The following is a 27,613-nucleotide window of genomic DNA, read 5'->3' on the forward strand; positions in this document are numbered from 1 at the left end:
CTTTTCTCATGTGGGGCCACCAAAATTGTCTCCGAGCTAGGTGTAGAGTCTTTAGGAAGCCGAAATGTCCCGCTGGTTTGATGTCTTGACTTCTCTTGAGGATTAAGGTGCGCAAGGTGGCTGGGACATAAAGTTTCGTCCCTCTCCATGCTAGGCCATCTCTCTTTGTCAAGAGATGTTGATTGTCTCGGAACCAGGGGTCCGCCACTGTTTCTGCCTTGAGCCTCGTCGTTAGGTCACTCGCGGGCTGGCCCTGCTGATCTCGATGCTGCCGTCTGGTGGTTACTTGGCCCACTCCTTGGGCAGAAGGGATGATGGGATTCACTATCTGTTCACGTTCACTGTTGTATTGAGGCATTTGGGAGAGGGCATCGGCCAGAAAGTTCTTCCCCCCTGGGATGTGCTTCAGCTCAAAGTTGAAACGATTGAAGTATTGGGCCCACCGGACTTGCCTGGATGATAACTTCCGTGGGGTCTTGAGGGCCTGTAGGTTTTTGTGGTCGGTGCAGACCTCGAACGGTGTCTGGCCTCCTTCTAGCAGGTGTCGCCAGGTTAATAGCGCCCATCTCACTGCAAACGCTTCCTTCTCCCATGCCGCCCATCGTCTTTCTGTGTCGGTGAGTTTGCAGGATGTGTAGGCACAAGGTTGCAGGTCCCCTTGGCTGTTCTTTTGGAGTAAGACTGCCCCTACTGCTACATCACTGGCATCTGCTTGGATGATGAAGGGTTGTTCGGGGTCAGGATGCTTCAAGACCGGTTCTTTTGCAAACATTTGTTTTAGTGTCTCGAACGCCTGTTGGCAGGCCGAGTCCCATTGTAGAGGCTGTCCCGGGCAGGGTTTCGTTGTCGGACTGTCTTTAGGAGGTCCGTCAGAGTTTTGGCAATTCTTGCAAAGGAGGAGATGAATTGCCTATAGAAGTTCGCGAACCCCAGGAAGCTTTGTAGTTGCCTGCGGGTGCGTGGGGGTCGCCAGTCTAGGATTGATTGTACTTTAGCCGGGTCCATCTCTATCCCCTCGTTTGACACTCGGTAACCCAAATAGTCCAGACGCAATCAGTGGAACTCGCATTTTGACAGTTTGACATAGAGGTTCACTTTCAGCAGTTTTTCCAGCACTTTGCGTACAAGGAGTATGTGTTCGTCCATGGTCTCCGTGTAAATGAGAATGTCATCTACATAGACAAGGACCCCTTTGTACAGGTGGTCATGCAGAACTTCATTTATCAATTGCATGAACACGGCTGGGGCTCGCTGTAGCCCAAATGGCATCACCTTGAATTGGTAACTTCCCAGGGGGCAGTTGAACGCTGTCTTCCACTCGTCTCCTTCCCTGATGCGTACTTGGTAGTAGGCTTCGCAGAGGTCTAGTTTGATGAAAATCTTCCCCTTGGCCAGGTGGGCTAGCATGTCCTACTATCTATGTAGTTCCGCATTTCTTGCATTTCACAGGGCGTCATGGCATACAATTTTGGTTTAGGAAGTTTCGCCCCAGGGATGATTTCGATGGCACTGTCGGAATCGCGGTGGGGAGGTAGGACGTCGCACTCGGTCTCGCTAAATACCTGTGCTAGGTCTTGGTAGTCTTTTGGGATCTGCTCTGTGTCATGGGTGCTGTTGTATGTGGGCCCCAGCTGTTTTGTGGTGCCCTTCAGGAGGGGCCCTTGTGTCGGTGCCATTTTCTTTTGTTCAGGCGGGAGACATTGGGGTCCGAGTGTGAGGGGGTGTTTGTTCTGGTTGGAACGGCAGAGGTTGGGGCCCTTTGGCTATCCTCAATCTGCGGGTCCCCTCTTGCCACCAGATAATTGGACCCCACTTGTCTAGCCAGGAAAGTCCCAGTATGACTGGATCGGCCATCTTGGGGGCTATTATGAACTGTATCGTCTCCCAGTGATCCCCTAGTTCTAGCTTCACTGGTTCGGTCAGGTGTGTGGCGCACGTTCTGCCTACTAGGGTCCCATCAACTTGCTCAAATCGAATTGTGGGGTTGAGCTTCTTAGCTCGGATTCCCAACTTTAGGACTGTGGGTAGATTAATCAGGCACCTAGTGCAGCCCGAGTCTATCAGGGCTTGGAAAGTCTCTTGGGTACCTGTCTTTGGGGCTGTTACGCGTATGGGGAAAAGGAAAGGGTGGATGGGTCCACTCACCATTGGGTCGTCTTCACCCTCGTCCTCACTATCATACGAGTCGGGGAATTGGTCTCCATCATCTGGGACTCCCTTTGTCTTGGTCAAGTGGGCGAAGACGGGGAGGAGACTTCGTGGCGCATCAGCGACTCGCTTGGGGCCCCTTTCTCGTCGTGCCTTTGGCTGAGGGTTTGGCCTCGGGCCCGGGGTTCCACAGGCTGCTGCTAGATGGCCCATTCCTCCACATCTGTAGAATCTCATTGGGCTCTGCTGAACGAAAGGCCTTTGGGTAGGCCGTGGTGCCATGGTTCCTCGTCTGGTTTGTGGCCTCGGGTCTGATTGGTATCTCTCCCTGGCCTCTGGTTGCTTTAGCATGTCATTGGCGTGCAGTCCCCTTTCAACTTGCATCGCCATACGGAACCATTCAGAGAGTCAGTTCGGGATGTCCCGATAAGCGGTCACTTGAGCGATCCGCTTATCTAGGCTCATTCTGAAAAAGTACACTAGCAGTCGCTCAGGTAGGCGAGGTAAGGTGCCCACGACTCTTCGGAATTCACGAATGTGTTCCTTGATGGGCTTCCCTCTCTGGACTAGGCTTCTGAGTTCGTCTTCCACATATGGGTCCTCCCCTACTTCCTCGTACCTCGCCCGCAATAGTTGCAAGAAATCATCTGCGTCTTGCAGTTGGGGGGCTCTATTCTTGTGGAGGGCTGATGACCAAGTCTTTGCTTCTCCCTCCAGCCCTTCTGAAATGGCATTGACCAGGGCTATGGGAAATGGGTAAAGGTGCCCATAGCTCTCGATATAGACCTCAGCTGCGTCGAGGAACTGCACCACCTGGTCTGGATCCCCATCAAATTTCCCTCTGAACCGGGGTGGCTCTGCCCTCGGTGGCCTGTCCTCCCATGGCCAGGCTCTGTGTGCCTGTCTGGGGTATCGCTGGGTTTCTTCCTCATCTCTCATTCGGGGCCGGGGGGGTGATGCCTTGCGTAGGCTGGTATGTTTGCTAGGTGGAGGAGGAACCCATGGATGCAAACTGGGACTTTCCTTCCTTCTGGTGTGGGAGGGGGAAGGGCTGGGCCCCCTTCTATGGTGGCTTGGTTCAACAGGGTCAGCTGGCCTCCTTCTATCTTTGGGCCTGCAGGATGGACCATCTTCTAGGCTGACAGCACGTTCAAAATTTTGCTTTAACTCCTCCATGGGGCTTTTGAGTGACAGGGTTGAAATTTCTTTCTGTCTGGCCTTCTGCCAATCCCATAACCAATCCGCCCTTCCCAGTTCACTCAGGGGCTTCCCCTTACCTTTAGCGTCTGGAAAGGGGAATTCAGCTTCTGCAGATTTTGGCAAAGTCCACCAAGGTTCATCATTTTTTCTTCTCTTGGGCTGGAGCACGATCGTCTGTCCTTGGTAATCCTGTGGCGGGGGGGAAGGGGGGGTTGCAGCTTTGCTGGGGGAGGAGGTGGCCCCGTTGCATCCAAGCTGGCTGGAGTAGGGAGGGGTGACTGGTTCACAGCCGTTTGAAGCAGACTTTCAGTAGAGAGCTGGCTTCAGACTCGTGCCTCCAATCCATCCAAACATCTAGTAAGGAGCTGGAGGGCTGGAGGTTTGCCAGTTTGGCTGGGAAAGGTGAGTCTTGTCCGTATGTCAGACTGCGGTGCTATCTCAAAATTAAATGAATTTCCAAACTGCCAATCTTTAAGGAAATCTTTCTTTAATTGAGCTCAGCCACCAGATCATGACTCTGCGCGGACAAGACTGACCTTTTGCCTCCCAATCCCTCCCTTTCCGATCCCCAAATCTCTGCTTCTCATTGGCTGTCTTCCAAGTCATTCTTCAGACTTCTTCTTCTCGTCATTTCCCAGGAATGTGCCCTCTCCCCTCATCTCCACGACAACCAGGCTTCAAAGGGATTTATCAGGCAAAAGTTTCAGAGTTTATCTTTCGCTCTCCTCTGCTCTCTCTCTGTGCCAATGTTGCAACGCTGACATATGTATACCTACATATACATACATAAAATATTGATTTTAAATATTGTAAAATGCTCTTTCATTTCTCATTTGTACTCATAAAAATCCAAGAAATTTGAATTTCATCACACATTGAAAAATCAAGATGGGAAAATTTAAAACCGAGACAATAATATATTTTTCCACTTCATCTATATTTAGATAATTTAGGGTCATGTATTGAAGCACTGATTAAATTCTTTCAAATATTATTTACTTAGTAGAAATTTCATTCAAGAAATGATAAAGTATTTTTAAAATTTGTTTCTTGTAACAATTTTCTTATGCTAGATATATCTAATTTATAACACCATTTGTTCCGGTAAATTTTAAAATGTAATGAACCTAATTATTTTCATAAGTCAATCAGACTCTGTATTTGAGATTCCACATAGATTCTGGCTAATTTTAACCTTATTAAATGCAGTCTATCATTAGTATAAGTGCTTGATAAAATCAGATACCTTTCCTAATTCTTCATATGCACAAAATATGTATTCTGTAATATACTTGTTATGATTTAGAATAGTATTAAATAAATTATTTGACTTTCCCAACTCATAATGTGCATCATATTCAATTGAAAAGGAGCAGATAATGTGTTAAGTTTATTCTGAGCAATACAGTGGTCATTGTCTCTGTAACCATTTATTTCAGAGTTGTTCTGTTGCAGTAGTCGTATTTCAGCCTTTGATTTGTATATTTTTTAAATCTTACATTTTTTAAAAAAAAATGTCAAGTCTTAACTATGGAAATGTGGCTATGAAACTGGTTGCAGTCCTGCTTACATATATAATGGAAATGTTCATGTTTATCAACTGTTGGGCAGAGTTGTACATTCCAGTTTCAGAATTCTGTATGTATTTAGTTTAGATCGAAAATTCTGTCTATGTTTTCACAGTTGATTCCTTCAGTGCTAAATTTTAATCCTCTGTTACTTTCTCTTTCTTAGGAATTATGCCGTCAGCGTATGGCAGTGAAAACATCAGATTGTTCAGAACCTCTACATGCTTCTCGTATTAATAGCATATCTTCACAGTTTAGTGATGGACCTATTCCAAGTCCTTCTACTCGAAGCAGCACTTCATCCTGGTGCGAAGAACCAGTGCAGTCTAATATGGACATCTCGACTGGTCACATAATATTGGTAAGTCATTGAAGCAGCATTTTAACCTTTTTTGAATTTATTTAAACTATAGAAAGCACAGCACTATATAAAATACAGTAAATCTAGATTTTTAAAGCAATATCATCAGCTCATTAAAAATACTACTTTGGCGTATTTATTCTGGTTTCACTTCTTGTTGTAGAATTGGTGTTTAATGAAATATTAATATAATTTCTATCGTGGATGTTGTGTGATCTATAAACTATTATAAAATCTAGTTCTTATTAGAGTATCTAAAACTTAATAAATTAATTTTAACTTTAAGGTTTAAACTCCTGGAATTTTTACTATTATTGCTTCCATCATTATAAATTTAACATTTCTTTATTGGCAAGTTTTTATTTTTATTTTATTAAATTTGTTCATAATAAATCCAGGCAACTGCAGCCTGGGTTATATCTTTAAACAAGGATCTGCCCTTTCTCATGGAACAATGATGTCTAATTCCAATCATGGATATATTTATAGGGATAAGTGGCTATTTTTAAAAATCTTCTGTACATATTTTGAAGCAGGGTTAGAAAAAGAATTCATTTAAAATATATGTATAATAAAATATTGCAATGAATCCATTTCAGATAGTCCCTCAGAAAATTTAATGTTCTTAGGGAATAAATTCAATGGATGAAATATGATTTGTACAAAGTCATATTTTGAAATATGAAAGGGTTCCAGTAAGTCACATTGATAGCCCAAACGTGCCTATTTATGTAATTGAATAAATTCTATAATATTATGACCGAAGTTCTCTAGAATTATGAAGGAATCATCCCAATGGAAACTTATAAAGAATCCAAAGAAACTCAGATCCTCTTGCAGTTATCTCTTTTTCATAAGCAACTGTTCTATCCAAACCTACTTTGGTCAATTTTTTAAATTATGAATTTGATTTAAAAGAAGCCAAACAAGATTTCATCTTTTTGTTAAATAACTTGTTAAATAACCAATTTTTTGTTTAAGGTGTATGCAGTATTCAAAATAGGCAAGGACACTTCAGATATGGTATGGATACCCTTTTTGTATTCGTTGGCTGTTCCTTACAAAAGCTATGCCTTTTCCTGGACTGCTTAACCTGATTGCTGAGGTGGTGGAAAAGTTCCCTGAACTTAATAATACTGTGTTTTCCCAAAAATAAGACCCTGTCTTATATTTTTTTGAACCCTGAAATAAGCACTTGGCCTTATTGCCATGTGCTCAAAAGCCCGATTGGCTTATTATCAGGGGATGTCTTATTTTGGGAGAAACAGGGTAATGTTTCAGGATTTCAACATATCTTCCTCAAACTAGGGGTTTTAGGGTTGTTGTTATTTATGACTGTTATATTAACCATGGTCATGGTTGAAGTCCATTGAGGACTTGATACATGGGCAACTGGTTTGAAATTGGAAGATATTGAACTTTGCTCCTGGTTATGGACAGACCACTCTGATTGCTATGAAATTCTGCAGTGTGAGTCTTTCTCTGCAGTCCATTCCAAATGTGACAGATACAGTTGGTTTTCAGAGGTCTCTTTGGGAATTTTCTGAGAATCTGGAAGGGACAGCTCAAGTAGGATACCTGTTTAGTGGAATGAAAGATTGGGTTGATCTGAAGTGGACTTTTTACAAGTTCAATGTTCAACCTACACGGTGATTTGAATTGCAGACAAGAAATATTTTGCTGCTGTTATTGCATCAATTTAAGGGAACAATATTTGTCAAAAACTCTGCAAAACAGTTGTGAAAAATTTTCACAGCATTTGATAGACAAAAATTTTCAAATCCAACATGAGCTTTACACCAGCTGGGCAGTGAATGAAGATGACTGGGGCCTTGTCTTGTAAAGTGGCCTGGAATCATTTTAAGTCTTTGAATCCTGAGGAAATGTATAGGGCTCTCTGGGAGAGAATTCCAACAATTCTCAATTGGACCTGCCTCTCATGATTTGTTAACGATTCTGAAACTTGAATTTGAGCAGTAATTAGTGCTTTTTTTTTTAAGGGAAAGGATATTTCTTCTCTGAAGAAAGAGATAGTGCATCCAATCTAGAAGCCTTTGCTCAAGGCAATCAATTTGAACAATCTTTGTAGAACGACTCAGATATATTTCTTAAATCTTCTCCTGTAATTTTTAATATTTATTTATTTGATTTTTATCCCATCTTTGTTATCTTGTAAATAACTCAAAGAAGCAAAGAACTCACTTCCTAGTTCCCCCCAACCCTGTGAGGTGGGTTGGGGTGAGAGAGAGGGAATGGGGAGCTTACCTGCCCTCACAATATTTGGTAGAAATTTTGCCAATAAATACATAAATAAATATGCTTAAGAGTCTTTACAATGTTAATGTGTGATCAACATACAACTAAACTGGAAATGGAAATTTCACATATTTTTACATTTTTCTGATGAATTTAACATTAAGATGGAATCAGTTCGGTCAGTGAATCTGGTTTTTTAGGTTATCAAATAAATGTATTTTGGATTAAGTTGTTAGGATTCAGAAAAGATAATTATCATAAATGATAATATATTTTGGGAATGCTAAGTGAAAGGGTGTGTGTGCGTGTGTGTGTGAGAGAGAGAAAGAGAGAGAGAGAGAAGAAGAAGAAGGGTGGGGGAGGGGGAGAGATAATAAAATAAATATTCAGAAAAAATGTTATCCTCTTTATACATCTTTGAAAATAAGCAAAATACCTTTCTTAGGAACAGTAATAGCAATGTTTAAGGATATAATTTTTTTTCAGAAGAAAATGTGGAGAAGGAACTTAAGAAGTGCTACAGATAGTCCTCATTTAATTATCATTTGTTCAATGACCATTTCAAGTTATGAAAGCGCTGAATGAATTTTAGTTGCAACCAGTTCTCAAAGTTGTGACCATTGCAATGCCCCCATGCTCACTTGATCAAAATGTGGGGCAGCTGTCTCACATTTACAATTATAGAATGTGTTTCAGCTTCTGCCACCTACCTATCTCCTCCGGGCATTGGAGAAGGGCTAATAGCCACCACCTTGGCCCAGGGAGCCTCTGCCAGCTCCATTTTTCTGCCCTTCCCTGGCTGGGTTTGGTGAGCTCCCTTCAACAGATGGGGGTCTGCTACTCTCCAGTGTGTATTACAGCGCTGTGCCTTCGTCCAGCATCTGGATTTCAGGCAAGCAGCAACAGGAAGAACATGGTGAAGGTTAGCTGGAGAGTGAGGGGGGCTGCAGGGGTAGGCAACACTATGTAGAATAGCCAAAAGAGCACAGACCTGAGGAGTTTGTGGTAGGGGCTTGGACTTGAAGCTGAGTCTCAGCTGCTAAAAAGGACCAACTGGGAAAGAGGCAATAAGATGGAGCCAGCAGTTCATGAGGTTCTAGTAATGGTGTGATCCTCACCCAACAAGAACAACTGGGACTACTAAAATTATATCGCCAAGCAGTGCAGTCAAATAATATTTTATCTTTGCCAAACAACAGAAAATTTTTCTCAATGAGAGTCATTGTGAGGACTACCTGTATTTTATCCAATGATCGTCTTTTCTGCATTTAATGTAACATTTTTTCTCTTGGTTTGGGGACAGCTAGATAACCTACAATATGTAATAGCCATTGAATTTTTCCTGTTAGCATATTGGTCCATTTTAGAAGTCTGGTATATATGCGCATTCTGCAACCAATTTAATCCAGACATTACTCCTTTGCAACCCCACATTATGCAGGTTTTATATACCTGCAAATACTTCTTGCCTCCACTCCGGTTGACTATGAGGTGGAGATAAAAGCCTTTGTCCTTTTCTTCAGACAAAGAAAAAACAGCATGAGGAAGTAACTTCTTTCTTTTTTTGCAGCTCTTTGGTTTTCCTTCAGAAAAATAGAATTTGCCTATATACTTTAGGAAATTATCTGTTTATCAATGAAATTATTATTAATGTGATACTATTTTTTTGACAACCTGAAGATTAGGTAATCAGAAACCCTGGACAGATCCAGTTGTAGGTTGACTGTGCAACATATGATGAGAAGACAAAATTCTGAGGAATGGTGTACCTGCTACCATATCAAATCATAATTGATTTTAGAGAAGGTTGGGGTATTTGAAATGCTGAACAAATCAAGTCTTTCATATCACAGAGATGATAATGTAGAAATGATTTCTTTTGTTTTGGATATATGATTATTAGGCATCTAATTATACATGCACATACGCATTTTTAAAGAGTTGATACTTGCAGTAGAACCATGCTAAGGTTATTCTTCTATGTGCCTTGAGATGTACATAAGTGCATATAATTTTGAATCCAGTAGATTATTACTTCTGTGAATTCTTAAATGATGAAGACCCCCCCCAAAAAAAGAAACAGTGCAAGTTGTTTTGGAAAACATCTAGCCTTAGATCCCTTCAGCCCCTAATATTGAGGTCAGTAATCCGGGAAAGAGAAGCAGGAAAATAAGCAGGAAATAAATTATTATCTTTATTTATTTACCTATTCAATATCTTTATTAGATTATATTTTGCAACCCAGTAAACCACATGAATTGCTTTCTCTTTTCTTTATTCTTCGGTGTTCTGTATAAAGAAGGCATATTTAATAATTTTAAACTATTTTAACTGATGTTGTTTTGTGTTTTTAATAGGCTGTACACCGCCCTGAGTCCTTTGGGAGAAATAAAATTATTATTATTATTATTATTATTATTATTATTATTATTATTATTATTATTATTATTATTATTATTATATTGTATTTTATACACTTTTATGTACTGATTTTTACTTTATCTATTACCCTACTTTCCAAAGTAGCTTAGGTAAAAAGATGCATAGTCATAAACATAATACAGATAAAAATCCAGAATACATAAGTGTATTATGCTATTATTATTCAGTTTTCATTCCTATCACAGGAATATATCTATTCTATAATCAGGATTTTCAATTTTTTCTTCAAGTTAGGTACTGTTTAGTGTTTGCTTGGACCACAGCTTTGATCCATTCCCCTTCTCATTTTTGACTTGAATTTAATATATCTGGCTATATTTTTCTTTTTAATTTTTTTCAGTCCTTTTGGACTGTTCTTGTTTTATCAAATTTTTAAGAAACTAATTTATGGTAAAGTTGTAGGGTATATTGTGCTATTTTTATTGCTGTAATATCTACAACTTGAGCCGAGGTGGCGCAGTGGTTAGAATGCAGTACTGCAGGCTACTTCAGCTGACTGCTAGCTGCAGTTCAGCAGTTCAAATCTCAGCGGCTCAATGTGACTCAGCTTTCCATCCTTCTTGAGGTGGGTAAAATGAGGACCCAGATTGTTGGGGGCAATATGCCGACTCTGTAAACTGCTTAGAGGGCTGTAAAAGCACTATGAAGCGGTATATAAGTCTAAGTGCAATTTGCTATTACTATCTTCAAGCTTGCTCAAAATATGATGATGCATTTCTTTTATGGAGAGCTATTGTTTTGAATATAGCTAAACTGTTTTAATTAGAAATAGAGGAAATCATTATAACAACATACAATCACAATACTTTAGTAAATAAATTAACAAAAATATGATTGAAAACATATCAGAAGAAATTATAATTTCAATTTTTAAAATCCTTCATCGTACAAATACTTTCTTACATATACTGTTCCACAGATAAACAATATGACACTATTGGTTCTTTGTTAACAATGGACCAAAAAGTAATATGATGGATTCTAAACACACAGCCTTCAAAATCCAGCCTTAAATCTAGCCAAAATCCAGATATTTAAAGACTTCTGATATCATTTCGAATTGATTTTTTTTTTTTAGAATAGAAAGAGACTGTTCTTTCACTTGTTCTGCCAATACTCTAGTAGCTAGGTTTTGCGTCATTTGTAAATTATGGATCATTCTAAAGACCCAGTGTAGCAGGGGTGGGTTTCACTTACTTTTGCTACTGGTTCGCTCGCTCATGCTTCTGCACATGCACAGTTCATATTTGATGACGTCCAGGTGGAACTTCCCACCGCCGCTGCTACCGGTTCGCCCGAACTTGGGCAAACTGTTATCAACCCACCAATGCAGTGTAGTCATTTAGATTGCTGAATGATAGTGGGCAACTGAGACCAAATTCATCTTTTCTAGATGAATAGAATACCATTGGCAAGCTAAGTACCATATTTTTCAGAGTATGACAGACCTTTCCCCCCCCCCCCAAAAAAGCGGGAAAATTTGGGTGCGTCTTATACTCCGAATGTAGCTTTTTCGAAGCTTTTTTTCAGCCCTAATGAGATGCTAACAAGGCACTAGCCAGTGATCTTCCCAGCTTTGCCTGCTCCCTCGACTCTCCGCTGTGCTTTAACAAGGCAATAGCGAGTGAAGCAATACCCATGCTTTACTCCGGCTCTCAGGTGTTCTTTAGAAGCTTTTTTTCTGCCCTAACTAGGTGCTATCTGAGTGAAGCGATCTTTCCCCCCCCCCCCCTCTGCTTTGCCTGCTTTTCTCATTGCTGCTTTCTCTCAGCTGTGCCTTAGAAGCTGTTTTTTATCCCCAAGCGGGGGATAAAAACCCAGCAAACTAATGTGCTGAAGCCAACCAGACTAAGGACGCTAGCCAGATGAATACCTGGTAGGCAGATTCCCCCCCCCCACTATTTTCCTCCCCAAAAACTAAGCTGCATCTTATACTCTGGTGCTTCTTATACTCCAAAAAATACAGTAGTAAAATCTGCTAGCTACTGTCTTAATGCAACTTCTATTAGTTGCATAGTTTATAATTTAGAAGATACATACCCTCAATCAAAAAAAGTTATATATTACTTCATCCAGAATTACAAAATTCCCTTAAACTTCAGATTTCAGCTTTCCCAAACAAACTGATTCAAAGGTTCCACATGCTTTCTTACAGTAAAATAACAAAACTGAGTGGTTAAATTGGATATTTTCAGAATACTAGTGATGCTATCTCATTTCTTATAATTTCACTGATGTCGATACTGAAATATGAAGAGAACAGGTAATAAACTAGAGTTATATAAACCTAGTTGGTTAAAGAAGACCTTGAATATACAGTAGAGATAATATAAACAGTTTCCCTATAACTGGGTTAAAAATCTTTTAATTGGGGAATTTTATGGGCAAGGGGTTTTAAATTGGAGAAGCCAAAGATAATTTAATTTCGTTTTAATGTATTTTAATATTTGTATTGTGTGTTTTTAAATTTGGCTGTTCACTGCCCCGAGTCCTTCGGGAGAGGGGGCAGTATAAAAATTTAATTAATTAATTAATTAATTAATTAATTAATTAATTAATTAATAAACAAACTAAACAATTAGTATTGGATATTCATGTTTTTACTACAATAGAAACTGTAGTAGTTACAAACATAGTTTGTAAATTATGGTTAGCCATAAACTTCATCCAATATATGCTACCTTTTTTTTTGGAGTCTTATTTGGAAACCTTCTAAACCTGGGAAGTTGCAATGGAAAGCACATTAAGGCTTGCTCATGGGCATAGCTGCCACTGTAACCTGGCATGAATGGGCAAACCTAAATTCTTTGTCTTTTTCTAAGCACTTAAAATGTGTGCAAATATAATGACTTTCATGGAATTTTGAGTTGTTCAGTCCGGAGGTTTGCTTGTTTATCCAATCTGATTGCACTTACAGGCTATTATGGCTTAATGACATGGCTTTGTATGATGTGTGGACTGGACCACTGAATGTGTTATACTAATAAAAACTGTAGGAAACGCCATTGGTACATTAGAAAGACTCTGAAAAGCAGAGTGTAAACCAGAATTCTATGTTGGAAGGGCAGTAATAAAGAAAAACAAACAGAATGTTTTCAGTATGCAGGCTATTGAAAAGTTATTTGCTTTGCTATGCATCAGAATGCAATGTTGTTCTTCAAACTGAAAATAAATGTAGTAATCTGTGCATACATACTGTGTATTTTTATTTTTCCCTCAGTTTAACATTCCATCCATATGATGAATTAATGATCAATGAAAACTATAATCGCAATATTTTTGTGTTTGTATTGTATAAATAAATGAAAAAGAGAACTAAACTGTTAATTTCTTTGCTAAGATACATTAGGTTTCTAATTATATGATCTATGGTTATATTATCATTCATAATATCATAAATAATCTGTTCTAGTACTTGCTACCATTAAATTATGGGATGACTTTGTTAATAATGTACATATAAAATAATTTGTTTCATCAACATTTGCTGCAGTTTGGATGTTAGAGTAGTCATAAGTATTCTGGTTGGGGAATATTATTATATCTATAAAGGAGAATATTTGTAACTCAAGGTTGAAATGAAGGGACTTTGGTGCTCTTTGATTTGGTTATTTCCTTGCAGACATTTCATTACAAAACTTGGCAGCAGCAGCAGCAGTACAAACACACAAAAACAACCAAGTTTAGAGTGCACCAATGAAACAAACAAAATGCTAAAAAGTTATGATATATATGTAGTTACTTACCAAGCACAAATAAATCTTATTAAAGTAACCAAAATATCTTCACAATCCCCAAGGCATGTCCCAACTTTTGAGGACCCCTAATGTTTGGAAATTGAAAGTTGAAAAAGTTATCCTAACCCTGGTCACTGTCATTGAGGACAAAGCAACTTAAGCATGCTTCTTAAGCACATATGAGTGCTCTCCCCTGTAAAGATGTGGGTAAAAGTTTTTGGAGACCTGATCTGAGTATAGCACAGGTGTGAGTTAAATAGATAAATAGATATTTCATTTATCTGCAACTTAAAAATGATGTTAATCTAACTCCAATCTTTGCCTAAACCCAGTTTAGATAGATACTGGGGAATAAGCCTGCAGCAGTTAAAACGTTTTAAAACTAATGCATCTAGTCTTTTGCTGTATGTTGCACAGTGCAATGCATATAAATACATTGTTGTATATAACTACATTAGAATCAGTTCAGCTGAAATTTTTGAGATTGAATTTCTGCATAGAATTTCTTTGACACAAATATACTCCTTCAGTTTAAAGCATGAATATTTCTACATATGGGCCCGTCTGAGGCTCTGTGGTTAAAATGCTGTTTGAACCAATCTTTAGGGTCAAGTTTCTAATCCAACTACCATTGATAGGGCTATATAATATTAGAAGGACTTTCAGAAAGGTCTACTGGTTGGCTACTGGGGCCAGTCAGCTGTCATTTTTATGACCAATGGTGGTAGAAGACAAAGCATTTCTTGTGGCTGGTCAGCAATGCTGAGTGATTCCAGTTACACGAGAATGATGGAGGTCTTCTGTCCACTGTGACAGTGTGTCTCATGGCTGCTGCTGGGAGCAGGATCCTGGCAGCTCTCCTGTAAGAGGCCAATTAAGGCATTGGGACTCTGGAGCTATTGCTAGTGGCTAGACAGGGGAGATAACAATAGAGTGGCAAGTTACTGTGACTGCCATCTCCCTATGGAGTCCATTTTGCCGTCTCTTCTGCCAGAGAGGAAGAAGATGATACAGCATTATTGATCACTTCCATGTGGATTCCATCTGTTGGCTGTTCCATGTGGATTCCATCTATTGGCTGTGGATTTCCCATTGAAGACTATTTGGAGAGCCAGAGGAGGAAATTGTTGAACCTTTAGAGGACTTGAATTTTAGGAATTTTAGGCATAAATAGAAAGGATGGCTTGGAACTAGTTGGTGAAAATGGCAGGGGAGGGATGTCTATGAATGGGTGTATGTTTGTAAGTGTGTTTATGGATGGAATGGGGGAGCTGGGTATTTTGATTGTGCTGACAGTTAGTGAAGCTAAGTGCCTTCCTGGGATGGAATAAATGGGAAATTCCCATCTTTAGGAATTGTGGGGCCAGGATTAGGGAATACTGCTGCCATCGGAAGTTAGCCATGAGCCAAAATATTATAGTAGTCATCAGCATGGGGAGATACGGTGGGAGATAGGGACAGAGCCATTCTCAAGGAATCTGGGACTAATGTCCTAAACTGGTTTCACATTCCACCTCCTTGGTCTCAACCTCTGTACCCAATCAGTAAATCTTTAGAGGACTTGAATTTTGGATGCTGTTTCTAAATGCCAGGTCAGTCAATAATAAGATCTCTCTTATTTGCGGTTTAATCATTGATGAAAGAGCTGACTTGACGTGTATTACCGAGACCTGACTGGATCCAGAAGTGGGGGACAAACCCTTTCAGAGATACGTCCAACTGGGTTTCGGGTTTGGAACAGGAACCCCAGGGCAGGGTGGAGGTGCATGATAGTTATCCAGGATTCCATTATGGCTTTCAGGGATTTATGGGTGCTGCATCACAAGTTACTGGCTATGAGACCTTGTACACTAAATTGGGCTTGTGGGATAAGTTAGGATTGTTGCTGTTGTACCAGCCTCCATACTGCATAGCAATCTTCCTGCCTGAGCTCTTTGTCTTCCATTTCTGGATTGGCAGTGGCACTTACGGTGTTGGGTAACTTTAATCTGCCTTTTCTAATAGTAGGGTCTGAGGTTGCTCAGGAGATCATGGGAACCAAGCAAGAGTGAGTTGGATTGGGGTAAATCCTCAACTAACATCTGTGAGATTCGGCTAACAATGGTTACTGGGGTTGTCAGGATTGCTATTGATAACAATTATTGCTATTGGTTATTGTGTTGATGTAATGTCACATTTTATGACCATATCACTTAGCAAGAGAAATTCTGGTCCAATTGGCATTGTAACTCAAAACTGTCTGTACTTGATAATTAGCATGTCAAAACCCATTTGAAATAAATCAGACTTTAAACTCTGCATCATAATCTTTTCCATTGCCCTTATTATCAGACTACTACTGCTTCTGTTATCCTGATTATCAAACTGCTACTTTGTTAAACACTATTTTTCAGGGTTTCTTTAAATCATGTTCTTAGCTTTTAATTTGCAAGAGTCTTTCCATGTATGATCTTTTATTTTCTATTTTTTGCTTGCTGTTTTCAATGTTATTTTATGTGCTGTCATTAATGACCTATTATTTTTTACTATTGTTCATTGAAGAAAAAAATTCTGCATTGCTTTAGAAGATGTGTAGAAAAAAACTATTTTAGAAATCAATAAATATTATACTTATATGATTTTATATTTCCCAAATGGCTGAGAAAGAAAACAAAAGGAAGACAAGGTAATGGTATGAGTTGAGTAATAAATGTTGCAGTTTCCTTTTTTAATTAAAAAAAAGTGTTTCCGTTTATAAATAAACTAACAGATATTTAAAGGAAATGGAAACAATACACACAAATACAATAAAATGTTCATTTACTGTCTTTTACCAGTAAATCAAGAAGATCTTTAAAAGTATCTGGATGGAAAGTGATCCAATTTGAATTGAGACAAGAACACCTTGAAGGAAAATAATTTTTAAACATAAATATAAATTGCAGATGTAATGCAATTTTGTATATACATACTAAAAAAAAAAAACCTCACTGAGTTTAGTGGAATTTAGTTCCAGGTAAATATTAGTATAGAATTGAGCTTATTGTTTTTCTGTTAGACCAAGAAATTAACAAGGAATTGCTGTGGCAGTAGGGAGACTACCGGCTACCATAATATTATCATTTATTGAACCCCCAATAGATTAATCTTCTACTAATATTTCCCTCTGCTTCCCAGAATGAGATATTTTTTTTAAAAAAATAAGTCAATCTAACATGGGAACAAGAAAAGCAGAAAGTAAGTAAGTAGGATAAAAACAATGGGCCCAGGGATAGGAGCAGGATTTCTATGCTGCTCTACATGTGTAGAGACCTCAGAGTTATTGGTGTGGGAAAAAGCTGGAGGAAGGAGTATTATGAACACCGCCTTGAGCTTCTGAATGAAAGATATTTAAATCTAGTGATAATGATGGATACCATCAATTATGGAGTATTAAGGCATGCTACCTTAATCTCTTTCTGACTGCCCATTAACTTTATGCTATTTGCTTCTCATATCTGGTTCTGGCCAGTCTTCACTAATAAAATTTTGTAAATGGTGATCTTCCACTATGAGTGTATACATCTTTCTTCATAAACCTACTTTGTTCAATAGGACTTACTTCTAAAAATGCTTGTCAAGTATTACAGTTGTTCAAGTTTAGAGAAACAAAGGTCATCTGCTTCCTAAGTAACCTAATTTTGCAGAGCAAAAATACCTTGGGCTATAAAACACAAAGGGTTAGATTATACTTGCGATCTCCATAAAGGTTATATTTCATTAGAAACCCATATACACTAATAGCTATGGTTGTATATATAGGAAATACATGGATTTCAAAATTGCCTTCAGTTAAATCACCTTGATTGAGCTGTAATCCTAAACTATGATCTTTCTCTACATTGCATAATGGAATTGTTTAAATGAAAGTTCTTCACATGCTACCTTGTTTTAATGAAATTTCATACCATAGGTGACCATTGATTATTCAAGAACTCTATTCAGTACATTTATTTTGACATTTTTATTTTAGTAATAACAAAGCAAAAAGGAAAATACTTGCCTTTGTTCCAGATTAATTTTTTTTTTCTTAAGTGGGTGTGTGTCTGGGCATTTCTCATTGTGAAAATTTAAAAAAAGTACAAAGAAGGAAGAATAGTTATATTATTGGCTGAAATAATATTGTTTAAGATAAAGTAATTACAGGGGTAACATTTCATTGCTTTATTTGGAATATTTTAAGGGTTAAAATGTGGGACACTTATCAAAGCCAAGTCTTTGGTGGATTTTGTTCACCAATGATAGCTATTTATTTTTAAATCAGTTATAAACACATGGCATATTTATAGGCTTTTTAAAAATATTTTTTACCTCCTTGTTCTGCTGAGAGAAAAGGTTTTATATAAGACTGTTCTTTTGAACTGCTAACAATGGTTCAGCAAGATGTAATTTTCAGGTGTTTTACAAGAGCACAGAAAAAGTCAAATAAAGCACTGTGTTATTACATACCAGATTGTATCCAGCTATTTCATTTGGATTTTACTGAGTATCTCCAGCAGCTGGGAACTGTAAGAAAGGAGATTAACAAATGTTTGTCTGAAACACACTGATCCCAGCACATGCTGATTGGGTTGTAATAATCTTTTTATATGTTGTAAAACTCCATTACCAAAACTTTATAAAAATCTGTACCATCAATAGCATATTAATTAATTAATATTAAATAATTAAATAATTAATGTGCCATCACAAGTATATTAATTGAAGTAAATTGAATGCATGTTTCCACATAGGTAAATATTTCATTGTGTCACTTTCTGGGAGGTGTTTTAAATTTCTCTTAATATAGGTATTGAGTTCTCCCAAATGGAGCAGCTGGTTCTGCTTTTATAGCAAAAGTCTAAATAAAAAAAATGTGCATTCTAAATATTCTGATCTGGTAGATTCTGTTATTGATGTATTTTTGTTTGTTTTAACAGCAGGAAAAAACATAGCCATTTACTATCTCATGAAATAATGTACTTTAATAAGCAAAGGGAGGAAGTAGTGAGAACATTTGATTCTATTTTTTGCGTGCTGTGTTTGAAGTTGTTTCATTAAAACTGTTCCTTTGCATTGTGATTTCTGTGATTCACAAACATTCATTGTGTATTTGTCTAGAACTGATCAGAACAATTTACATAATCATTTGGTCTAGTCCCCATATTTACTACGCAATTAGATGAAGCTCTCACTGAACCCCTTCAGTTTGTTTCCATCTGCTACATCATCATGTTCAAGACTGATAATCATTTTGCTTTATTAAAATTCTTTAACATTGTTTCTTATTTTCCTTAATCTTCTCTTCAAAATTCCATAGAGCAGTTCATGAGACATCTTATCCTTGCAAGTTTCTGGCCTTCCATCTTACGGTTCTAAGGGCTCTGTTTTAAAAGTGTCATTATTATGAGAAAAAATTCAGTCCTCAGAAGGGCATAAATTGTGCTTTTTTTTCTGTTATGAAGAGTATGCTGTAGATACTAAAAAGCATCATCAGGCATTTACTAAACAGGTTTGTAGCAATTGTTCTCTTTTCTAAGCCATGTTTTGAGATCAGAACTATGGCTGACTCTCTAAACTCCTTACCATGTCTCTAAATTTGCCTGGTGGTGCCCTTGTCACTTTGTCACATCAAATTCAGTCTCCAGGAATTTGATGGAACCCTCTGAGGAAACCACTTATTAAGATTTTTTAAAAAACCATTGTTCCCAACTCAACAATTTTGCGATCCTTTCCATAGTAGATTTCTCCAAACTGTGTTACTGCCTGTCATGTCATTAATAGAATCCCCAATTTGTTCTTTGAAGTTGTTATGAATTTCCCTTTACTAACAGGAGTTAATCTTCAAAGGGACAATTAAGGATAGGTTCCCTTTGAGTTCTTCATCTTTTTTTTAACCCTATTATGCTTTGGCATAATCAAAATCAATATTTCCTCTTAGTTGCAAGATCACCAGATTTGAGCTTGGATACTTCATGCCCAATTGACTTCCAGAGGCCATTTCTCTCTTATTTCATTTGATTCTGTGCTGTCATGCTGTTTTAGGATGAATCATTGCTCCTTTCATTAACATGATTTGGCAGTTCCATTCAATGGACCTAGACTTCTAAAACAGCTCAAAATGTTAATGTACATTGTCCTTCTACTCCATGTCCTCTTGAGTTGTGATATGTAATTATGCCTTGGACTGATCTTGTAATATATATAGTTTTGAAACCACATGTATATTTCCATGCCAAATGATCTCACCACATACTTTCAATTTTCCTGCTATTATAAGAACCTTCCAAGTTGATCATAAATCTTTCCTAACAGCTCATTTATTTGCCGCCCATCTTGCCATAGCGCTACTCTGGGAGGCTTATAAAAATAAAATGGGGGAGGGTTGATTAAAAATGTAAACTTAACAATAGCAAAACAAAAAATTACCACTAAATATAACACTGCTATACCGCTAAAGCCTTTTTCCTATGATTTCTGCAACTTCCGTCTTTTCAAGAGCTTGTGTGCAAGATTTCCTCCCTAGGAAAAACCAAAGTCTGTGTCATTCTACGTGGTATATGAGCTACCATTTCAGATATTTGCTAACATACGTGGTGTTTTTCTTTTGCTTCTTCAGGAGATAAAATAGTTCTTCTTGTTTTGCTTTACATCAAGAAATCCTTCCATTGGAGGCTGATTTCAGATAGTTTCACTGTTTCCTTTCATACTTTGTCATGTCCTCATCAATGATGCTTCCATGTCTCAATGCGGAACTCCTCTCGAAATCCTCTGTACTTGAAGTACCCCATCCAGACACAAAAAGACACAAACCATCATGACATACTAACGAACAGGCCCCTCATAGTTGGAAGGCACTTTGGGCCTTCAAAGGATGCCTTCATAATAGGACTGTCCAGTTTGTATTGGAGAGATATGTAATACATACATAATAAACTCTTCTTTGCATTATATTACAGATTAAATATTAGTGTGTCGGTTACTTCTTCTTGAGACTTGCAGTCTAAATCCATTCCCTTTCTGAAAAAAGATAAATTGATATTTGACCAACTGCAATCTTATCACACCTTGATGAGTTTTGCAAGCTATCTGCTGCTCTATCTCACCAATCGGAAGCTTCTATTTTATTACATCAATGAAATGTTTCATGAAAGACCTTTCATTTCTTTCCTCTGATCCCTAATATTTCACACTGAGTTTTTTCCTGCCTTTTTTCTAATTTATTCACAGTTCTCTTTGAACCCAAGGCTACAATCTCAATTCAGGTCCTCTTATGGAAGATAACCATAACATCTCTTCAGTAACCATGACAGCTATTCTGGAGAATTGTGTGGTTTATAAAAATACCTTCCCTTTATTTTCATAGGGACAGGATAGAGCTTGATCCAAATATTTCATTCTATCTTGAATTAATAATGCTTTCCGTTTGAATCAAGTTGTTATATTGCTTACCATTTTTTTCCCAACTCTGCAATAGATAGTTATTTTATTTTAGTCCAATCCTAAAGATGAAAGCTTTGAAAACATTGCTTTAGAACTTGTTGCTTATCTTACATTAATTGTCTGTGAATTCACACAGCCTATCCTGCTGGATCCCAGATAATCTCACTGTTCCTTTGGATTTGCTATGCAACTGTAGGAACTGAAGAATGTATGGTAGTTTTTAATTAATGGTAATTTGTTACTAATGTATCGTTGTAAACTATTTGAAGTTTTTAGAAATTAAGTGCCAAAAAAAAAATACGTAAGTAGTCCTCAACTTACAACCACAGGACTAGAATTTCCATTGCTAAGCAAGGCAGTTGTTTAGTGAAACATCCACAATTTCATTACTTTTTTTCATGGTTGTTAAGCAAATCACTGCAGTTGTTAAGTGAATCACATGATTAAACAAATGCAACATCCTCTATTGATTTTGTGCTTGTTGGAAGCTGAGAAATTTGCAAATGACGATCACGTGACCACAGGATTCTGCAGCCTTGGTAAATAAATATAGGTTTGGCCAAATTTTAATCAAATAATTATGGAGATGCTATGATGGTTATAAGTAAAAGGACTACTCATACCTCACTTTTACAAGGCTGTTGTAACTTTGAATGGTCACTAAACAAATGCTTTGTAAACAAACAAGCAAACAGAAGCTTTACCTATTAATGTAGTACACATAAACACAGAATGATGATGCAATTCATTAAGCTCTAGAAATCTGAATGAGGTTAGATGCATACATGCATAGTCCACACATGTATATTTATAGAACTCTTCTAAGGAACTCCTCTAAGGTACAATTAAATAAATAGTTCTTAGTTTGCATTGTTGAAATACTAATTTCATAAAATCAATAGGTTTCCAGGTTAGCATTCATTGATTGCTATTATGAATTTCTCTATAAAAGCTCCTCATAGAGTGATCAGCACATACCATGGTAGTAAAAAAACTTATAGATAAATTATAGTTATCAACTGGTGCCAATTTTTGGACATATCTGTAACAATTTTTGGAAAAATACTCATGTAAATTAGGGAGTGACCCTAACGGCTTGAGATTATGTATTTTCATAACAGGGATGTTATTCATGATTAATGTCAGTATTATTTTTAATTTATCGCATATCTATTGCTGGTTGATGACCATAATAAAGTATTCATTCATTCATTCATTCATTCATTCATTCATTCATTCATACCATGGTAGGCATATATTGGGGGGCCAAGCATAGTTTGTGGCATAAATATTGTCAGATGCAGCGCACTGAAAAATTTAGTCATTTAGGCAGTGAGGTAAAAACTGACAGCCAGTGTCTGTAGTGCTTTTTGGAAAATAGATAATTAAAACAATGTGCTATCATATATAATGTTTTCCTTGATTACCTCCTTGGAAACAGATTTTAATGCATTTTGTAAAAAGGGCAGAAGATCTCACAGGGAAGGCAGAAATTGTGAGGAAAGGGAGTGGTTTCTTTGTATGAATGCATACATTAAATGCTAAACGGCTACTGACACTTTACACAAAAGTGATAATTTGCCCCTGGTGGATTGGTTTACCTGGAAGATGTTGGAAATAAATTAAATGACTCCATTTTAATTCTCTTCCATACTTGTTTAAAAAAGAAGCTTCTATATAGAGCTGCATCAGACCCGGTAAACTTTGTCATCACCTCCAAATATAACTACTGGAATATTATTTAATACAAAAGAGAGCTAGCTTACTGCAGTGGTTAAGAGATCAGCCTGGAAACTGGGAGACCATAAATTTTAGTTCTGCCTTAGGCACAAAATTCAGATGAGAGATTTTGGAGCAGTCTCTCTATCTCAACTTTAGGAAGAAATCAGTGACAAACCATTTCTAAAAATCTTGCCAAAAGTTGCAAAGATTTGTCTAGGCAATGGTTGAAAACCAAGACTGACTCACAGTCAAACAAACCCACACAGAAAGAGAGAAATGATTTACAAACTGTAGGCAACAGTTTCATTATATAGATTTTTAACTGAGAAATACTACTTTCCATCAGTAAAGTCAGTTTAAAATATTACTTCTATAATAATAACTATTGGAATTATTCAAGGAATGTATTGCCATACAGATGCTTGTTTGATGAACTTATTAGCTTATTCAAAAAGTCCTCATAGTATTTTCTGGATGAAAAATGCAAAATCTATTTCTTTTTCTTTTTGGCTTGGAGGGTTATAGAAAAAAATAGGTTCTGGTTTGTTTGTTTTTTTACTTGAGGGACTAACGGGAGAAGGTAATCATCAAATACCTAGCTAATACACCTAGCTTTGTTTTATGTTTTTATGTTTTATTATGTTTTATTAAATTTATATACCGCCCTACTCCTGAAGGACTCAGGGCAGTGAACAGGCACAGAATAAAATACATAAATACAAAAGTTAGAAACAATTTAAAACCAAATTAAATAATTTAGCCCAAGACAATTAAAAATCCCAATAACTTAAAACAAATTAAAATTTCAGTTTAAAAAATTAAAAAGAAAGGGGAGAAAATTAGGCCAGGCCGGCTTGCTGGAATAGGAGGGTCTTAAGAGCACGGCGGAAAGTGCACATATCTGGGATCCTCCGTATCTCCGGGAGATGCTCGTTAAAGATAGTGGGTGCCCCCACAGAGAAGGCCCTCTCCCTTGGTGCCGCCAGTCGACACTGCTTGGCTGACGGCACCCGGAGGAGCCCCTCTCTGTGAGAGCATACCGGCCGGTGAGAGGCTGTTTGTGGTAGTAGGCGGTCCCATAAATAACCAGGTCCTAAGCCATGGAGCGCTCTAAAGGTGGTAACCAAAACCTTGAAGCGCACCCGGAAGACCACCAGGAGCCAGTGCAGCTCGCGCAGGAGAGGTGTCACACTGGAGCGCCATGTTGCTCCCATAATCACCCGCGCGGCCGCACTCTGTGCCAGTTGGAGCCTCTGGGTGCTCCTCAAGGGGAGCCCCATGTAGAGAGCATTACAATAGTCCAGGCAGGAGGTGACGAGGGCATGAGTGACTGTGTGTGTAGGGAGTCCCGATCCAGAAAGGGACGCAACTGGCGAATCAGGCGAACCTGATGAAAAATCCTCCCGGTCACGGCTGTCAAGTGCTCTTCTAAAGACAGCCATGAATCCAGGAGGACGCCCAAGTTGTGAGCCCTCTCCGTGGGGGCCAGCGATTCGCCCCCAATAGTTAGCGATGGCGTCAACTGACTATATCGGGATGTCGTAAACCACAGCCACTCAGTATTGGATGGGTTGAGCCTGAGCCTGTTCCTCCCCATTCAGATCCGCACAGCCTCCAGACACCAGGATATCACTTTAAGGGCATCGTTGGGGTGGTCCAGGGTGGAGATGTATAGCTGGGTGTCATCAGCGTACTGGTGGTACTTCACCCCGAAACCACGGATGATCTCGTCCAGCGGCTTTACATAAATGTTGAACAGAAGGGGCGAGAGAACCGACCCTTCTGGCACCCCACATATGAGGGGCCTCGGGGTCGACCTCTGCCCCCCTGCCAACACAGACTGCAACCGGTCGGAGAGAAAGGAGGAGAACCACCGTAGTACAGTGCCCCCCACCCCTAACTCTTCCAACCGGTGTAGCATGATACCATGGTCGATGGTATCAAAAGCCGCTGAGAGATCTAATAGGACCAGGACAGAGGAGCAACCCCTGTCCCGAGCCCTCCAGAGATCATCGACCAACGCAACCAATGCCGTGGAAAAAAGTTTCAATATTACCAGCTTTCTTGGACTAAAAGCAGCTGTATCTCAATCAACCAATACATTGCAGTTTTCTGCAGAGCTAGGATTGTTGCTATACAAGCTGATTATGTATTCCTTCTCTTTTCTGGGTAGTTTTTGAGCCAGGTAAAGAATGTTAGACATCAGTGCATATTCAGCTCCATTATTGTGGATAAGAGAAACCTGTTCAAGCTTTTTTTCTAGAATTTGAAGTCTTATAAATACAAATTTCTGTATTACCATAGAAGGGAAATATTTGAACCTTCAGAATAATTTTCTGTGGCAGACAGAATGGATTATGAGTCCAATGAATTCATCCATTGAGGATCCTTCCTGTATCCTAATGTTATTCGTATGTAAACTCTAGGCATAACTTATTGGCAGTTTGGAGAAACCCATGTAAGGATGTTTCCAAGCAGTTCCTTTGTGGAGTCATAACGTTTGGGTATTGAAGCTTGTAAATGGGCATAGTTTATACACAGAGATTTTATATAATATTTTTGATAGTACTGATCTAGGGAACTGAATATATGAACTGAAACAACTGAATTAGGAAAGCCATGAATATGAATTTTGTTCATCATTCTGAAGTAGCTGATCTGTGTGTGTGAATTAGCCTTAAGTATTGTGTTTGGTATCGAAATAACTTTTTTTCAGCAGGTGAGTCTTCTACTATCAGAACAATACTAAGATGCATTACCAGGTTTTATTATTTTGGCTATTGAAAACACAGATCCAAAGATATACTAAGCCTGTCAAGTAACCTCCTTTGCTACATAAACAAATGTAGAATTTCAAAGGCATATCCAGGTGTTCTTAGAAGTCTTTATTTGTAATGAAATTGGATTCTGTATAAATGTAGGAGGCTTACTGGGCCAGTGAAAACCAGATGTACTTTAAATGCTGCCTATTTTGTGTAACTTTTTGTTTTCACAGTGTATTGTTACATAATCTCCGAAAAGCTTTCTTATAAGTATCTTTGCTCTTATGTGAGCCAAATGTCATTTATTCTAATGGGATAATCCTTTTACATCAAAATACTCCTATGCTTCATATCTTAGAAACACCAAAGACATATATCTATTATTATGGTATTCCAGAACCAGCATTTTTCCTCTTTTCATTGAAACAAATCTTATAATCCAAAATACCTTGTTAGCGTTGATTCTGCATTTCTATTATATTCTCTTTTTCATCCGATGCCTCAGTTTTTATCTTGCTTGTCCATAAATGAGCTCAAAACCGTACAGTACAGGGATCTGATAGCATTTTGTCTCCATGTAAATACATTTGGATTAAAATTAATAAGAGCCAGCACACTATTGTGTGCATGGTGTTGGAGTGGTACAAGGAAGATTCATGTTTAGTTTAGAATCACGGAAGCTAAGTGGGTAACTCAATACTCAAGAATAAATAAAATAAGTTATTGATTGTATTTATTTATTTAATATTTATTTTAAAAAAGACAAATATTTTTATACTGTTTAGATCCATTTTGGTACATTTTTAAGAAATGCATTATATTTCAGTAAAATATAGTATGACTGTTGCAATAGAACTGCAAACACCCAGAAGCAAGCAAAGTTACAACCAGAAGCCTACATGAGTTTGTCAAAAACATTATGCCAACAAATCTTATTTCATTCTTTGACAAAGTAATTAAGTTAGTGAACTGGTGAAATGGTGTGGACATAATATATTTGTATTTCAGTAAGGCATTTGACAAAGTAATCCACAATATACTTCTTAATAAATTGAAAAAAGTGGGGTAGACAGCATCACCACTAGATGGATTTGTAACTGGTTAACAAATCACACTCAACATGTAGTCCTTAATGGAACTACATCAACGGAAGTAAGCAATGGGTACCCCAAAGTTCTATTTTAAGATGAGTACTCTTCAATATCTTCATAAACTGTTGAGATGAGGGAATAGTAGGGAAACTCATTAAATTTGCAAATGACACCAAGCTGGCAGGAATAGCCAACACCCATGAAGGCTTCTGGTTGTAACTTTGCTTGCTTCTGGGTGTTTGTAGTAAGATAGGTTCAAGGTCAGAAGGATCTCGACAGACTTGAACATTGGGCCTTATGTAACAAAATGAAATTCAGTGCTGAGAAAAGTAACGTTTTATATTTAGACAAGAAAAACCAAATGTACAGGTATAGAATAAGTGAAACCTGACTCAATAGCACTAATTGAGAGGGATCCCAGTGGACAGTCATTTAAATATGAGCCAGTAATATGCTGCACCCACCAAAAAAGCCAATGCAATCCTAGGCTTCATCAACCTAGGGATAGAATCAAGATCATTTGAAGTAAGTACCATTTTATAACGCCTTGGTAAGACCACACTTGGAATACTGCATCCAGTTTTGGTCATCACAATATAAAAAAGATGTTGAGGCCCTAGAAAGAGTGCAGAGAAGAGCAACAAAGATTATTAGGCGGCTGGAGGCTAAAATATATGAAGAATGGTTGCAGGAATTGGGTAAGTCTAGTTTAATGAAAAGAAGGACTAATGGTGACATGATAGCAGTGTTCTAGTATTTGAGGGACTGCCACAAAAAAAGAGGGGTCAACCTATTTTCCAAAGCACAAGAAGGCAAAACAACGGATGGAAACTAATCAAGAGAGAAGCAACCTAGAAAAAAGGAGAACTTTCCTGACAGAACAATT

At 38.1% G+C, this 27,613-nt stretch overlaps 1 protein-coding gene across 1 annotated transcript in view; it reads left to right on the forward strand.

The window, feature by feature from the left end:
- Positions 1-27,613, forward strand: part of PTPRN2 (protein tyrosine phosphatase receptor type N2) — a 717,244-nt gene that overhangs the window by 615,426 nt on the left and 74,205 nt on the right. Inside the window, exon 14 of the mRNA XM_060683595.2 lies at positions 5,083-5,277. Coding sequence (XP_060539578.2) covers positions 5,083-5,277 — 195 coding nt within the window. The remainder of the gene's footprint in view (positions 1-5,082; positions 5,278-27,613) is intronic.

This window comes from Pantherophis guttatus, chromosome 4, assembly GCF_059756535.1.
Source record: "Pantherophis guttatus breed Tessera chromosome 4, ASM5975653v1, whole genome shotgun sequence".
NCBI lineage: Eukaryota > Metazoa > Chordata > Lepidosauria > Squamata > Colubridae > Pantherophis > Pantherophis guttatus.